The sequence below is a fragment of the Ambystoma mexicanum genome, chromosome 14 (assembly GCF_040938575.1).
Source record: "Ambystoma mexicanum isolate Mex_15411 chromosome 14, UKY_AmexF1_1, whole genome shotgun sequence".
Taxonomy (NCBI): domain Eukaryota; kingdom Metazoa; phylum Chordata; class Amphibia; order Caudata; family Ambystomatidae; genus Ambystoma; species Ambystoma mexicanum.
The window spans coordinates 559126330-559141074 of record NC_090940.1 but is presented as its reverse complement, the minus strand read 5'-3'; the positions used below and the strand labels follow the sequence as shown (position 1 = coordinate 559141074).

General features: G+C 44.4%; 1 protein-coding gene across 1 annotated transcript in view; it reads left to right on the top strand.

Moving 5' to 3' along the window:
• Positions 1-14745, top strand: part of ADCK1 (aarF domain containing kinase 1) — a 1181187-nt gene that overhangs the window by 176144 nt on the left and 990298 nt on the right. Inside the window, exon 3 of the mRNA XM_069637911.1 lies at positions 7447-7530. Coding sequence (XP_069494012.1) covers positions 7447-7530 — 84 coding nt within the window. The remainder of the gene's footprint in view (positions 1-7446; positions 7531-14745) is intronic.

Here is a 14745-nt window from a genome sequence, read left to right as displayed (position 1 = left end):
TCCCATTTGCCTCATTGTTGCGAACAAGAACCCCCACTCCACCCTATCGAAAGCCTTTTCCGCATACAAGGCTACGAGGATCGCTGAAATACCATGTATATTGATCTTTTCTATAAGGTAGGCTATCCTGCTGGTGTTATCACTGGTCTGCCTGCCCCCGATAAACCCTGACTCGTCTGGACTGATTATACTTGGAAGAGTTTGATCTATGTGATTTGCCACGACTTTTGTAAAGAATTTCGCATCCTTGTTGATTAGAGCTATTGGTCTGTAAGAGCCGCACTCCGTCGGATCCTTGCCTTCTTTTGGAAGGAGGATTACCATTGCTTCTTCCATGCTTGCCCTTATTCTTCGCTCTCTCCCCATTTCATTAAAAAGTGGGACCAAGTATGGGATCAATGTTTCCCTGAAAGTCTTATGAAATTCTGTGGTAAACCCATCCGGTGCTGGGGATTTGTTATTGGTTAGTCGCATAATGACCCTCCGCACTTCATCCAAAGTGATGTTGAGATCTAGTATTTCCTTTTCTTCAGTTGTGATTTGAGCCATGTACCGCCTTTTTAGATATTCCTGTTGTCTCTGTTCTGTAGGGTTTGCTGAACTGTATAGTGAAGAACTGTGTAGAACCTGGAGAACACCTGAACAATATCCTTGGTGTCCATGCTAATTCTCCCCACTTCCATCTTCACTTTGACTATTATTCCAGCTTTCTCTTTCCTCGTCAACATTCTGGCCAGAAGTCTATCAGCTTTATTGGCCTTGATATAATATTTCTGTTTGAAAAAAGATGCCAATGCTTTTTTTGCTTCCCTCATCTATGTAATTTCCAATTGGGCCTTTATTGCTCTGTATCCCTTTCTCGTCTCCCACACCCATTTTGGCCATTACTCTCTTCAGGTCTTCTAGGTTGCTCTCAGTCAGCCTCAAGTCTGTGTCTTTCAAGACCTTGAAAGTGAAGATTCTCGCCCTCATCGTTGACATAAAAGCGTCCCATCACACTTGCCCTGATATATCTACCAGTTTGTTGTCCCCAAAATAGCTCTTCATTTCCTCGTTCATTTCCTTTGTCATAGTCTCATCCTTAAACAGGTTTACTGGATACCTCCATTTCCAAAGCCCTGGGGAACCTGGCCTTCTGCTTATTTTTACCCCTAACGGGACATGGTTGGACAAGTGTATTCAACAAAGGTAGCAGCGCCCCTCTCTCGGAAGAACAAGGCATGATAACCTGTTCAGTGGTTGTTAACCACATTGAGAGTTCGCAGCCATCTGCTTTTTGCTCACTGTACCTTTCAGATGGGAAATATCCATTTGCATGTCATTCTTTGTCCCGCCCACATGGGCAGTCCAGCACCAAAATGCTATGGCAATTCCTCTCTGAACAAGAGTACCAACAGCAACCCCATACACGTGTTTCAGCCTTGTTGGGCATCATCAGTGAGGTGAAGCTGAACCTCTCTAAGCACAGTGAGCAGGGAGTCCACGTCTGGTTGCCCCCAGGTAACCTAGGGTGACCAACCCCAAGTTCCTTCAAAGAATTCAACAAAGGTAGCAGGCGTCCCTCTCTCGAAAGAACAAGGCATGATAACCTGTTCAGTGGTTGTTAACCACATTGAGAGTTCGCAGCCATCTGCTTGTTGCTCACTGTACCTTTCACAGATGGGAAATATCCATTTGCATGTCAGTCTTTGCCCCGCCCACATGGGCAGTCCAGCACCAAAATGCTATGGCAATTCCTCTCTGAACAAGAGTACCAACAGCAACCCCATACACGTGTTTCAGCCTTGTTGGGCATCATCAGTGAGGTGAAGCTGAGCCTGAGTTGTTTGTATTGGTTTCTCACAATATTGCTCTCTATTGTTGTTGGCAGTTATTCTGATCCACATAAACACAGTCACACCTTTCTGGTCCGTTTGTCAAGTTATTATTTTGCCACCTTCTCCTCGTTAAATCAGCTTGGGTTTCAAACAGATTATTATTCAGCCTTATATCAGTTTGCTGTTCAAAATGTTTATTTTACCACTTCACTCTCTCTATATTAGTTCCATACTTAGGGCACCCTGGCTTGGCCGGCAGACGATTACCGAATGCTTCACTGCCTCTGGGTCTTCTGCTGCTTTGCACGTCCCGGCAACCTGCTTCCTACAGTCTCCTGAGGACCGCGCCACTCGGAAAAAGAGGGTTCTCTGCTCATGAGGCTCTCCTGTGCTCGCCTTCCATGGAAGCCCGCCTTACTTTAGGAAAAGCTTTCAAAGTATACGCTTCACGCCGCACAACCTTTGCAATCTCGGTCTCCAGGGGGAAAGCTTCCAAATCCAATGCTTCCCGCTCTGTGACCTATGCAATCAAGGTCTCCAGAGAAAGAGACCCTCTCAGGGCCAGCAACTGCTCCACACACGACAGTGGTCCCTGTTAGGCAGAATCATATGCAGTACCCTTTGGGAACACCACACACAATTAAGACTACAAGTGTAAGCACAATTTCTTCTTTGGTACAAGCCTGTACTACACAGTAAAGTAGTAGCGATGGCTGAGCAGCCAGACTTATCTCAAGAGTAAAGTGAGCAGTACCAGAAGTTACACAAAGGACAGAAATTACTATGGTTCAAACAAACACTGATTCAAGGTTTCTGTGTAAAAGAATATACATTTATTTACACCATCAGTTATAAAAACAGTTCACTATTATAAAGCAGCAGAAAATCACAGTCTTACACTACACAACACCCAATCAATTCTGGACAAGTTAAGCTCAAAATGAAGTGTGAGCAAAATGGCACTCCCGTAGTATAAAAGGGGAGAAGGACAAGGTTATTCAAAATCATCAACACCAACAAGTGATAGGCAGGGCAATCTAGAAAAGGCTTACTACAACTAGGATTCAAATCAATAGGCCTTGGCCAATGTTAATGGTTCAGAGTCTTTGCAGAGGATCACACAATTCAAAGTAGTTTGCGGTTAAGTCTTTGCCAAGAAATCAAAACGAAGTTGGTCAGAGGAAAAGTTATTCAAAAGAGAAGGGAAGGACAAGCCTTTGGAGAGGCGAAAGATTTCAAACATTTTCACCGTGGTTGGACGGAACGAGCGACTGGATTTGAACAGTTCCTTAAATGAAGAAGAATGCTGTAGCTGAGGCGGTTGTTCCTGACAGTTCTTGCAGGCTCACGGTTCCTGAAGCGACTGTTGTGGGGACAAGAAAGAGGAAGTCTGGAGGGTGCTGCACTGCCCAGGGAAGAAGCCAGCAGCGAAGCAAAGCGTTGAATAAAAGGTGCGCTCCTTAAAAGCACAAAGGCACTCTCTCAAGGTGGCTATCCGGTTTCCGGTGGCACAGCAAATTCGACCCGGCTGAAGAGGGAGGTCCAGGGGCTTTGTGAGCTGGTTGGTCCCACCAGGCTCAAGGGGAGAAGACTCCTTGCGGCTATCCTCTGTCAACGAAGTTCAGGCAATTTGTACCTGTAGCAGGGCTTCACCGGGTGTCCACTAGTTGCAGCAGTCATCTTCCTTCAGCTTCTCGTTGGTTCTCTCGATCCAGTGGCGACTCTGCCTTCCAAGTCCCAGAGACCTTCTTTTAAGCAGTTTTCCCCCATTCACACAGCCTGGCTGTCAATCACACAGCAGGGTGGCTGTCCTGGCGGGACATTCACCTAGCCAATCAAGCTAGAGTGTGACATGGGTCTCCAAAGAGACCCTGTGCAGGGGGCCTAAAGCTCCTCCCTCACATCCTGCACACCCAGACACTCAGGCGCCCAAGGAGGGCTTCTGTGCAGAAGCCTGCTAAAGGACGGCAAACAAAGGAACCAAACCTGGTTTGGCGCACAGAGTAAAACACGAGAAAGACCTTTACAAAAAGAAATGCTGAATAAACCCAAATGGAAACAAATAAAATTAAAAGGGATCCAGCGGATTAAAGTTCGAGGCTACCACCATAGCCTCTAACAGTAGCAAGGCTATTTTCATAGATTGCAGTAAAATAGAAATGGTAGATACCACTGCCACCAGCCAGATCATAGAGAAAGGGGAACGAAATAATGTTCCATGAGAAACAGACAAAAAGGGATAACTATTAACCCTTGCAGTACTCTATGGAAGATAGTTTGTACTGGGTCTGTACATTCGAAAAAGACTAGTAAAGTCAATGGAAACTTTACATGTTCTGGGAGCGGTAGTCAGTCCCAGAAAATTGAGTTTAAAGTGGGAAGTCTGAAAAGACAACCCTGTGTCACTGCACTAAAGGTGAAAGATGATGCCTATGGAGTTGGTGAGACTCCATATCCATGAACACAAAAGTAAAACACATTGAAAATTAAAAGTTCAAAGCCCCAAAATATAGCAAAAGAGCTGGAGGGCTCTAAGGTAGAGGGAATTAAGCACTTGTGTGAGAAATCTCCCTAACAATCCCGGCTTCTCTGCTGTCCTCCAAATTCTGCTTCTGCTGCAACGTGAAGAAACCATGACTTCTCCACCTTCTGCTCTACCCTCTCTAGCCTGCACCTAAGGGGGGCTTTTATGCCTCCCAGTCTCCCTCAGGTGTGGGTCATTACAACCATTAGGCTGCAACTTGCAGTCTTTGCCTCTGCAGGCCTCTTCTCCATCCCAGTACTTTGGACATTATGGGACTTGGAGTACGCAATGTTAAAATCAGCTTTTCTAATAGAAATATCAATACCCAATACATTTCTCTCCTTAATTATATTATAAGGAGTATTATAAGGATTCAATGAAGAGTTTGGTTTTACCGGGGAATTATGGTTTTCAAAATCTAAATTGGTATTATTTAAGGACTCATCTTTAACATTCCCCTGAGAGCCATAGGAGCTTTCATCGCTATGAATGTCAGTGAGTTTAAAAGGGGTTTCCCTACTCCCATTGCATAACTGGTTATGATTGTTTTCACCCACACTCAGATAGTTAGCTTGGGAAAATGAAAGCTCTCTATGATAACAAGCCATATATTCCGGTATCCCTGATATTTCCTACTTTGAGGAAGACCAATATTGCGTGACACCTAACAGTGTCTTCTTATTCCTCTGGGGCCCTTCTCCAGGTGATCCTCCCGGCTAATACCACCCCCAGGGTCAGGAAGTGTCTGCCTTTCCCTGGCCACCTGGGAGGAGACTTTAGGTACTGTCTTTGTGAGGACTCCGCAGGATACATCACAGGGGTCTGGGATCGAAATTTCAAGGAACATGAATCAGAGGGCATCTCCTTCAGCACAGTGATTGTAAAGAAACCACTAACCACCAGAAAATAGTCTGGAACCTGAAATTTCAGGAGACAAGCATCAGAGGTAATACCCCTCTGCACAGTGGTAGCAACAAAACCGCCAGCCACCATAGATGGGTTTGGGACCTGCAATGTCAGGAAACAAGCATCAGGGGGAATCTCCCTCTGCACTGTGGTGGCAACAAAACCACTAACCACAAGACAAGAGAGGGGACTGGGTCCCGAGATTTCAAGAAACAAGCAGCAGAGGGAGTCTCCCTCCGCACAGTGATATGGAAGGAACCACTAGCCACCAGAGAGGGGTCTAGTATCCGAGATTTCAGGAGACAAGCATCAGAGGGAATCTGCCTCTACACAGTAGTATTGAGGATAAAACGTAAACAACAGACAGGAGTCTGTGAATCACTAGAAATAGTCTATAAACAACAAGACTTTGTAATATATTACCTGAGGAAGGGAGCCATGAGGAAAACATCTTAATTTTCTGAAACGGGATACCCTGTGGAAAGAGAGGGTAGTAGCAATCCCAAGGAGAGGGTTATCCCAAGGAACTGTACATCAACCAGGGCCAGGAAGTAATTCCCTTGGCCACGCCTTGGAAGAACAAGATTAGAGGACCTCCAGGAGAAGGGAGTCATTCTCCTGGTGCATGAAATTTACTTTAATTAGGGATTTTGAGTTTTAAGTGGTAGGGATCGTTAGCTTGTTTGGGAAGGAGGTCGAACATCTATTAATTTGCTGGACATTCTGGCAATCGCACCATTTCCCAAGTTTTCCTAGGTTGAGGAAGGGAAACTCTCATATTAATATGGATAGGTAGGTTTTTCCTTTACTCAAATAAGTCTAAACCCAAACTATGCTCCCTCTTGCTTCTACACCCACCCAGTGTATTATAATAGTAGAATTACAATGGAAAACCTGTCCGGTGTGTAATCAAATTTAAATAGATATTTATAATGTTAAAGTTGTTGTTGCAAAATGTAATATTTATCCATCCCTCTTATAGAGGCAGCTAAATGTATTTTCTAAAATCAGAGTATTTAGCCTCTTGACTATTGATCAGCTTAGAACCTTAATAAGTCAGAATCCTAGTAAGTTGATGAAATCTGATATACTGCAGATATTTTAATTCTAGAGCTTGGCGAGAATATTCTGAAACTCTGTTCTCATCAGTCTGAGCATATCTTTACATTCTTATGTGTAGGTTCCCAATCTGTAGATTAATCTATATTTAACCTTTCCTGTAACTACAACAAACATATTTGCACCATTACATCATAATCGCAAAGTACACAGACCCCTATAATGAAAACAGGGTCATGAAATATTGATAGTGAAACCTGATTAATCCATTTGAGTGTGAATAGTTAAATAGGGTCTCAGAAAAGCTGCACAAATGTACACACTAATGAGATAAATCATTTAAAAGCTTTGGCTTAACTTTTTTGCATTAGGTTTGACTGATTATTTTCCTACATCATTGTTGATGGGTGCCCTCATGAAGGACATGTACTGATGTCGGTCAGTAAACCCTTGGGGCGAACGTGATAGCAGCGAGGAAAGGCATGATCCAAACGATTGGCAGTGATAAAACTAAAAATTCAGATTTGTCTGTACCCTCACGTTCCATCAATGACTTTGAATTCCCTTCAATGCTCATCTTGTTTTATGATGAAAAATAATTGTCTGATTTTGTTTTTTTTAAAAGACCTCTTTGAATAAACAATACACGAAACACATCTAAGAATGTTGGGAATATGGTACTACAATTTGTATACATTACATCCCCCAATTACTATTAAATGGATAGGATCCCAGCAACCGAACAATTGAACTATTACTTATGTAATGCATTTTAGGTAAGATTAAAAAAAGGTCTAGTATAATAGAGATGTGTTGCATTCTTCTTAATATATTTCATTTCTGTAGTCAATGTTGAAGCAACCTAACATTGTACTTATAGAAAGATTCATTATAGAAAGAGGAATTCCTCAGCTATTAGGTGGCATGGCTTTAACAGTAAGACCTGGCTTAGTAGTAACTATGGCAATATCATATGCATATGCAAGGATTTTGATCTGTTTGACAGAAGCAGGGAAAGTGGATGCATCAGTCTTGTTTGATTGAGTAAGAATGTGATGAACTGAGATTTACACACATGTAAGCCTGTAAATGATTCCTTTATTGCTCTCTTTCTGTCTTTCTCTCGTGTGTGCTTTTTAGACGGCTTTCATCAGTTATGATTACCTCAGCTCCCTAAGGACTATCCCGCCTGAATCTTCAGAGTACAGCATCCTCAAATCACAGGTAAGCAAACCAGGAAGTGAAGCACCATAGCTATCTATGTATATGGATGTGCACACAGGGCCTCCAAGGGCCTCCGACTTTCTTCAGCGCACTTACAGACGTGTAAACATGCAAAAAAATACATACAGAGCCTCATGCCACAGATCTTGGCATCTGGACATGTCTAGGAGAAATGTAGGCTGCCCCGGTCAGAAATTTGCAAAATACGTGAATCATGAATGGTGGATTGAATCAAGCTCTTTTTGGGAAAGAATATGTTCAGGACATGAAACACTGTTAACATGGACAGTTGTAAATATGTTAACGGAGCTAAAATGTATTTGAAATGCACAGATCAAAGTCAACTATGTTTTATTGTAAATACTATTTTTGTAATGTGATGTGAAAAGTCGCCAGTACGACTAAAACACAATAAATAAAACATTTTAAGAAAATGTAGGCTGTGCCCTTTCATGACCATTTACACCATTTGGAAACCATATTTGGTCTCCTGCTTTGCTGTTCCCATCTCAGTTTTGAATACCCTAAATTAACTTTGTAAATTCAACAAACACGCCTTGACTCTATTCACAGTGCATTTTCTTCATAATATTTATTCTTACATTGCTTAAATACAAAGTTCCAAAGAGTTGCGGGAGGCTACTTGTAGATTGAAAGGTTTAGCACTTAGGAATTTCTTTGTGTCACAATTGCTCTTGACAGTCATATATCATAAGTTATTTATTAAATTGTTGTTTCTGATGGCAGCTATGACAAAGTTACCCTAAAGCTTGCTCAGTCGTACTATAACAGTGTCTTAGAATATGTGACACATCCAGGCAATTGATCCCTTTTCTGTATGTCACTGTGGGACTAGGGAGTGGAGCCTGCTAAGCCTAACACCTTCATAGGGAACAGGGAAAGTGGGATCCCTGTGGGTGACACCCCCTTAGTGAACAAGAAGGCCCCAGAAATTGATTTTAATTCATCTCCCTCCTGTGAAAGGCCCCATGTGTATGTTGGCCATCTGGAATGTGAGCAGTATGATTATCCTTGTAACACTTTGAAGGTGACTGGCAAAGTTTCTGAGCCATGTGTTATCTTAAGCACTTTTGGGGCCCTGGGCACAGACATCTTTGGGGCCCCCTTTCACCAAACTAAAGGAATAAGTGATCAAGAATATCTGCCCCCTCCCCCACCATCACAACCCATAGGTTGACATGCTGCCTCACAACACTACAAATAAGCATGGTTACTCTCCTTAAGTCCCCTTACCTTCTTCATTCTTGCTCTAATCATAATGGTAAACAAGTACCATTTGAAGGCCAACCTTCTAGTTCTACGAAGAGGTTACTTCTGTTCTAGCATAGATACAGGAGACTTTTTATCAGTGGCATCCAGGAAGGTATGCAGCCTGTAGTATTAATGCAGGACTGTAAAGGTACATGTAACCCAGAATAGACAGAGAACAAGCATTTGCTGCCTCACAGAACGCAAACGTGCTCAAGCATGGATAGGGGAGACCAATTGGGAGGAAGGAGAAAGCTACACATACCATAGCATGGATAGTGGATGCAGATCTCTATCCAGACAAAGATTAGAGGTGGGACATGGTTTTCAAATAGTGTTGTCATTAGAGATCAAAGGAACAAGTTCCTGTGGTGTTCAGTATATCAGTGCTTGCTATTATAGTGGAAGCAACACGATAGCCAGTGAAACCATGAGAGAGGCTGTTTTGAAGATCATACCCTGAGAACAAAATCACTCTTAAGGGCTGTCAATTTTGAAAGGTTTAGGGACTGGCAATTTCGAGAGGCTAGGCAGTACAATATTAAATTAGGTACCCAGCATTACACACACTAGTTAAGGGGTGAATCTGGGATGTGTTCCAACTCTGCAATTTCTGCATTTGAACACTTTCATTACCAGTTCTTACCATGAACTAAAATAATCTCATGTTATAAAAAAAAGACACGCAACATACACCAATCGCATTACTAAACATTACCATTTTTAAAAACAAAATATTATAGAAGGGTGTAACACAGAATTGTTCTAGCTTCATTCTGTCCATCATCAAGGGAAGTACATAAGTACCAGCATACCAATCACTGTGATTTAACAGATTTAATCTGGTTCTGTCTTTTGTATTTTAAAGCTTTACATACTTCCAAAACACTGGCTTGTGAAATTGTCATTTATAAACGTGCAGAAAAAACCTTTGACCTTTACAAAAAGGCAAAGCGTTCATTTGTGTCAAAAAGAGCAGACTTTAAAATATGCTTCAATTATTTGAATTGATTGTTTATTTTCTAAACTATAAGGTACACTGTGTAAGTTTTAATATTGATTTTCTATATTTTGAACTTGGTTATCGGCTATGGCCCTCATTCCGAGTATGGTGATAGCCATGGAGCGATTAGCTCCATGGCTGCCTCCCATACTGGTACCGCCTCCGGTGTTGTTCAATGGGGACTTACCGGTCCATTCCGACCCTGGAGGGTCTGCTAAATCCCCATTGAACAAACCATTCCCCATGCCCGTTTGAGCCCCCATAGGGCTAAATGGGAATGGGGAGGGCGCAAATAACGGGCTGGCGAATGGCAAGCCTGTTATTTGCACCCTGGTCCCCTAACGGGACCCGTAAGGGACGTGTGGTCCGACCACACTTCCCTTACGGTTCCCGTTAGGGGACCTCAGAATCAGGCAGTAGGGGATTACCGGCACTGGTCTCCTTACCGGTGGCCGGTATCCCCTACTGCCCGACTCGGAATGAGGGCCTATGTCATTGATTTTAGAATTACATTCCAATGTGACTTGGTTTTATATTTTGTATGATATATTTCTGTTTTTATTGAATATTGTAAAGGTTTTAACAAAACTATACACAATAAAAAAATTAAACAAAATATGCTTGCCCAAGTCCTGCAACATCTGGTCCGCTCCCTTCTGTTTACCACCCCTTCCACTCAAATGGCGTGCATAAGAAGAAAGATCAAGTAATGGGCTAAACAATGCCACCAGCATGCGAGAAGTCAAACTTCACAGAAGACAATACAGTAATGTACGAGATATTAGATGATTTGACCTGGATCACTGTATTGTTTCCTGGCAAAGCCAGGATACAAGCGCTTTGGTTCCAAATTTGGATACTTATTCATCTCTTGGACTAACAGTTTATGCTCATCGTTGGAGGTGATTGCCTAGGTTTTACAACACCCCATCTGAACAGATCAATTTCTAGACCTTCACCATAAGGATGACATGTTCATTTTTATTGCAACCCCTATCTAGTGCAGGTACATTGCTGATAATAGCGCCTGTTGTGTTGCAAGACCAAGTACATATGCAGGCAGGTTTATAAACTTCAGACATAGGAAAGGCTCAGCCTGCCTTGCAGGAATGTGCTTTTCTAATCTTGCATAGGAACACATATCGCTGCAATGAGTGCTTAACACACTGAGCTAACTTCTGAACCATTGTGGCACTCAATTTACCAATATGCATTTCCAATTAAGCTACTGCACATGATCAACATAATTCCCACAGGAAGGAAAGAATGCTACTGGAGTTGTGACGCAAGGAACACACAAACTATATATACGACTGTGAACACAGAAAGCATTACATGATGAATTGATTAAGGCAGAATGAACTTGCCAAAACAGACAGGCAATAGGTTTAGAGCCTCAGCACCATGCCATAAAATATGATGCGTGCTATTTAAGTCTGGTGAACAAAGGAGTCTTACTTCTTTAGATCAGACAGACTTGTGGGGCCCCCTCCAAGGTGGGGGCCCTAAGCAAAGTCCCTTTTGCCCTTCCATAAAAATGTCTCTGGTTCACAGCCCGCTGCGAGAAACAAATAATCAGTGGAACATTCTCTCTCCTTGCAGAGAGAGTTATAAAAGCAGCAGAGGATGAGAATCAGAGGAAGACCTGGGAGAGAGTGAGAGAGAGAGGCAGAGAACGCAGCGCAGAGTGAACCGTGAGGGAAAGCATCCACTTGGAAGGTGGAGCCATATGAGAAGCCGAAATGGCAGGCGTCAGACGCAGAACAGGAGAGTGGCCTGGGGAATGCTGCTAAAGGCAGCACGGTCTGGAGCCAGTTGGACTCAACCGAAGGGGTGGTAAAACAGACCCGGACCCGAGAAGCAGGACACCGAAGTCAGCATCTCATGGGACAGACAAGCTTGAGAACCAGCGGCCAAACCTGAGCCCAACACGGAGAACCGATGTAGGGACCCGACAGAGAGATCGGCCCGCAGTCCAGAGACTGCTGAAGTGACTGCCTCCTTCAGGGAACACCACCCCAGAGCAGAAAGTACACTGCTATTCCTGTGTACAGGGAGGAGGGCATAAAGTACCAGAAAACCCCAACAAAGGGGTAAAAACCACAAAGCCTCACGGCAGGGTGGTACATCTGAAAGCCCTTGGTAGGGTAAACACCAGACAATCCCATGAAGGGGTGAAAACCTCATGGCGGGATGAGAAATCTGAAAAGCCCTGGCAGGGTAAATGCCAGACGATCCCACAAAGGGGGAAAATCCACAAAGTCCCTCGACAGGTATAACGCTCACCTGGTTCCCACGGGGGCGCTGGTCTAGTCTGGATTGCTGTGGCCTCTTCTAGCGTGATGCGCAGGACCCGGAACACCGATTGGACAGGACCTACAATTCGTGCTTGCCTGGCCCGTAGGAATATCCTTCTGCAGATGAGAAAGGGGATTAACAGTCTGCAGAATAGTGTGCTAGCTCCCCCCTTTCTCCCTTCGTTCCTCTCTAACTTCCTCCAAACCCCGGTTTAAGCTCACCTTATGGTTTGGAAGGATGAACTCTCCATCCCGCTTCTGGTGCAGGGGCGCGCGTTCGTCCAGTTACTTCACTGGTTTTCAGAATGGCGCTGGCAAAATCCACTTGACTTTCCTGAGCGATGCGCCGTAAGTATGAAAGTTCAAAGTTCAAGTGAGGCCCCCTTTATGTTGTCTTTCTAACCTGTGATCTGTCCTTTATTTCAGGTGCAGAATGAAGGCGATGCGTCGAGGGGTTGAACTGCCGAGGTGAGTAGTGATGAGGGCGATCCCTCTAAATGTCCTTATCATTCCCCAGAAATGTCTCTTGTCCTTTCCCCATAGGGGCCGGGGTACGGTACCTGCCAACGGGGCGGCGCCAACCCGAAATGTGGAAGAAAAGCCGGTAAGTATTATGGCTGTTAATCAGGCTTTCCTTCTGTGTTCCTTCTGCTCACCTTTTGTTTCTTCCTCTCTCCCCTAGGTGCAGAGATGTGGCGTCCGATGCTGACAGCCGCGATGGAGCCGGGAGATGTCTCGAGGGCAGGAGAGTGAAGTGTGGCGCTGCAGCGAGCAACGCAATGATTTTAAATGGAAGTCTTTCTTGAGGGATGCTGGCGAGAAGATTCCGGATGCAGGTAAGAAGTTTGAATTAGTCCTTGGTTTTCACCTTTCTCTTCTCTTCCTTCCTTGCAGGTCTTCCAGGTTCGAGGCAGGCGTGGCTGGAGTCCAGGAGCAGGAGCAGACACGGTGAGCGTTAAGCTGCAGGAAGCAGAACAACGCGAAGCATGAGCTGCTGTCTGGGCGTGGCTTAAATAGCCTCCAAAGAAGTCCCAGGTATGTATCCTTCCCCAACTAGGTATGTATCCTTCCCTGGCCACGCCCGAGTGCAAAAATAGTCCCTATGAAAAAATAGTCCCTTTCAGGTCTCAGGGAGGCCTGAAGCGTGCAGCATGGTCTGCATCAGGTAAGTGCACAAAACACCTCCCTTTATGAGCCTGGCGCCTATGGCGCCAGGACTGATGTCCAACTTTGGCGCCAGGACTGAGTCCAAAGAGCCCCTATAAGGGGCCGCTGGGCTTTTACCCGAGGGCATGATGCCTGCTTCCGGGGGTGCTGGGCCTGGCCTGGTGCTCCAGGGGTAGGCATCATGACAACAGGGTAGGAAACCGGAGGACCTGTTGAGCCTGAAAGACACACGATCCCAGGATGGAGTAAGAGACACAAAATTCCAAGCTTGAAGCCGAGTGGTCACAATAACGAGACCAGGAATACCTATAATAGTATTGACTCTAGTCAACAAGCATTGGACAGTCATGACCGACATTAGGCCTCATTACGAGGCGGGCGGAATGGGTTTAGAGCACCGGTAATTGTGCCGTTAAACCCACTCTGACCTATTGCGAGGTTCCTTCGCGGGACCCAGAAAGGACGCCTGGTCAGACCAGAAGTCCTTTCTGGGTCCTGTGAGGGGACCAGGGAGCTAACAACGGCCCGTTATTAACAGGCCCGTTGTTAGCTCCCTCTCCGTTCCCTTTGAGCCCTGTGGGGGCTCAAATGGGAATGGGGATGGGTAAATTTAATGAGGAATTACCGGGTCCTCCAAGGTTGGAATGGCCCGGTAATTCCTCATTCAAGAAACCCAGACCCGAGTTTGGAGACAGCCATGTCGCAAATAGCGTCATGGCTACCTCCAAACTCATAATGAGGCCCATTGTTGCACAGTGTGGTAGGTCAGAAGGAGGAGACAGACCAGTTTTTGTAATTTCAAGATTCTTTATTCAATTAATAAAGGAAAACTGTCTAGCTATCCCTAGTCTATGGGTTTCCTTACCTAACCAAACTAAACTAAACTAAGGTGCTTGTCGTCTGTTGTGAAGTCCAAAAGTAAACAGTCTGTCCTCGGTGCAGCTCTTCTAAGCTACTCTGCCCCTACTACTAATAGAACACAGACAACCAGGAGAATGACTCCCTTGGCCTGAATAGGTTTCTTCAGCTTCTAATATGCATTTTTTAGATATTGCTTGGCTATCTCGTGGCGTAACTTGTTTAGTTCTTGAAGGAGTCTTTTTTTTCCCCAGCCCTGGTTTCCCCCGCTGGTCCCCTTGGTAGGCCTTTCCTCCTCAGATTCGTTAGCTTTGGAAATCCTGGAAAAGAGTCTCTCTTCAGTGTCTCTAAAAGTCTTTCCCTTCCTGGTTCCAGTAGGGAGACTGATTCCCTCTTTGTATGGTTCTTACTTGCTCTGTTGCTACAGTTTTTCAACTCTTTGCTCATGAGATAGTTTTTATCATATTACCCCTATTGTGATTCACTGTCTTCCTCCTTGCTATTCTTATTGTAGACCCAATAGTAATTTTCTTGTCCAGTTCTTTCTCACTGGGATGAGTAGGATGGGTTTTACAATAGTTATTCTCTTCTGACCATTCACTGGGACGAGTAGGATAAGAC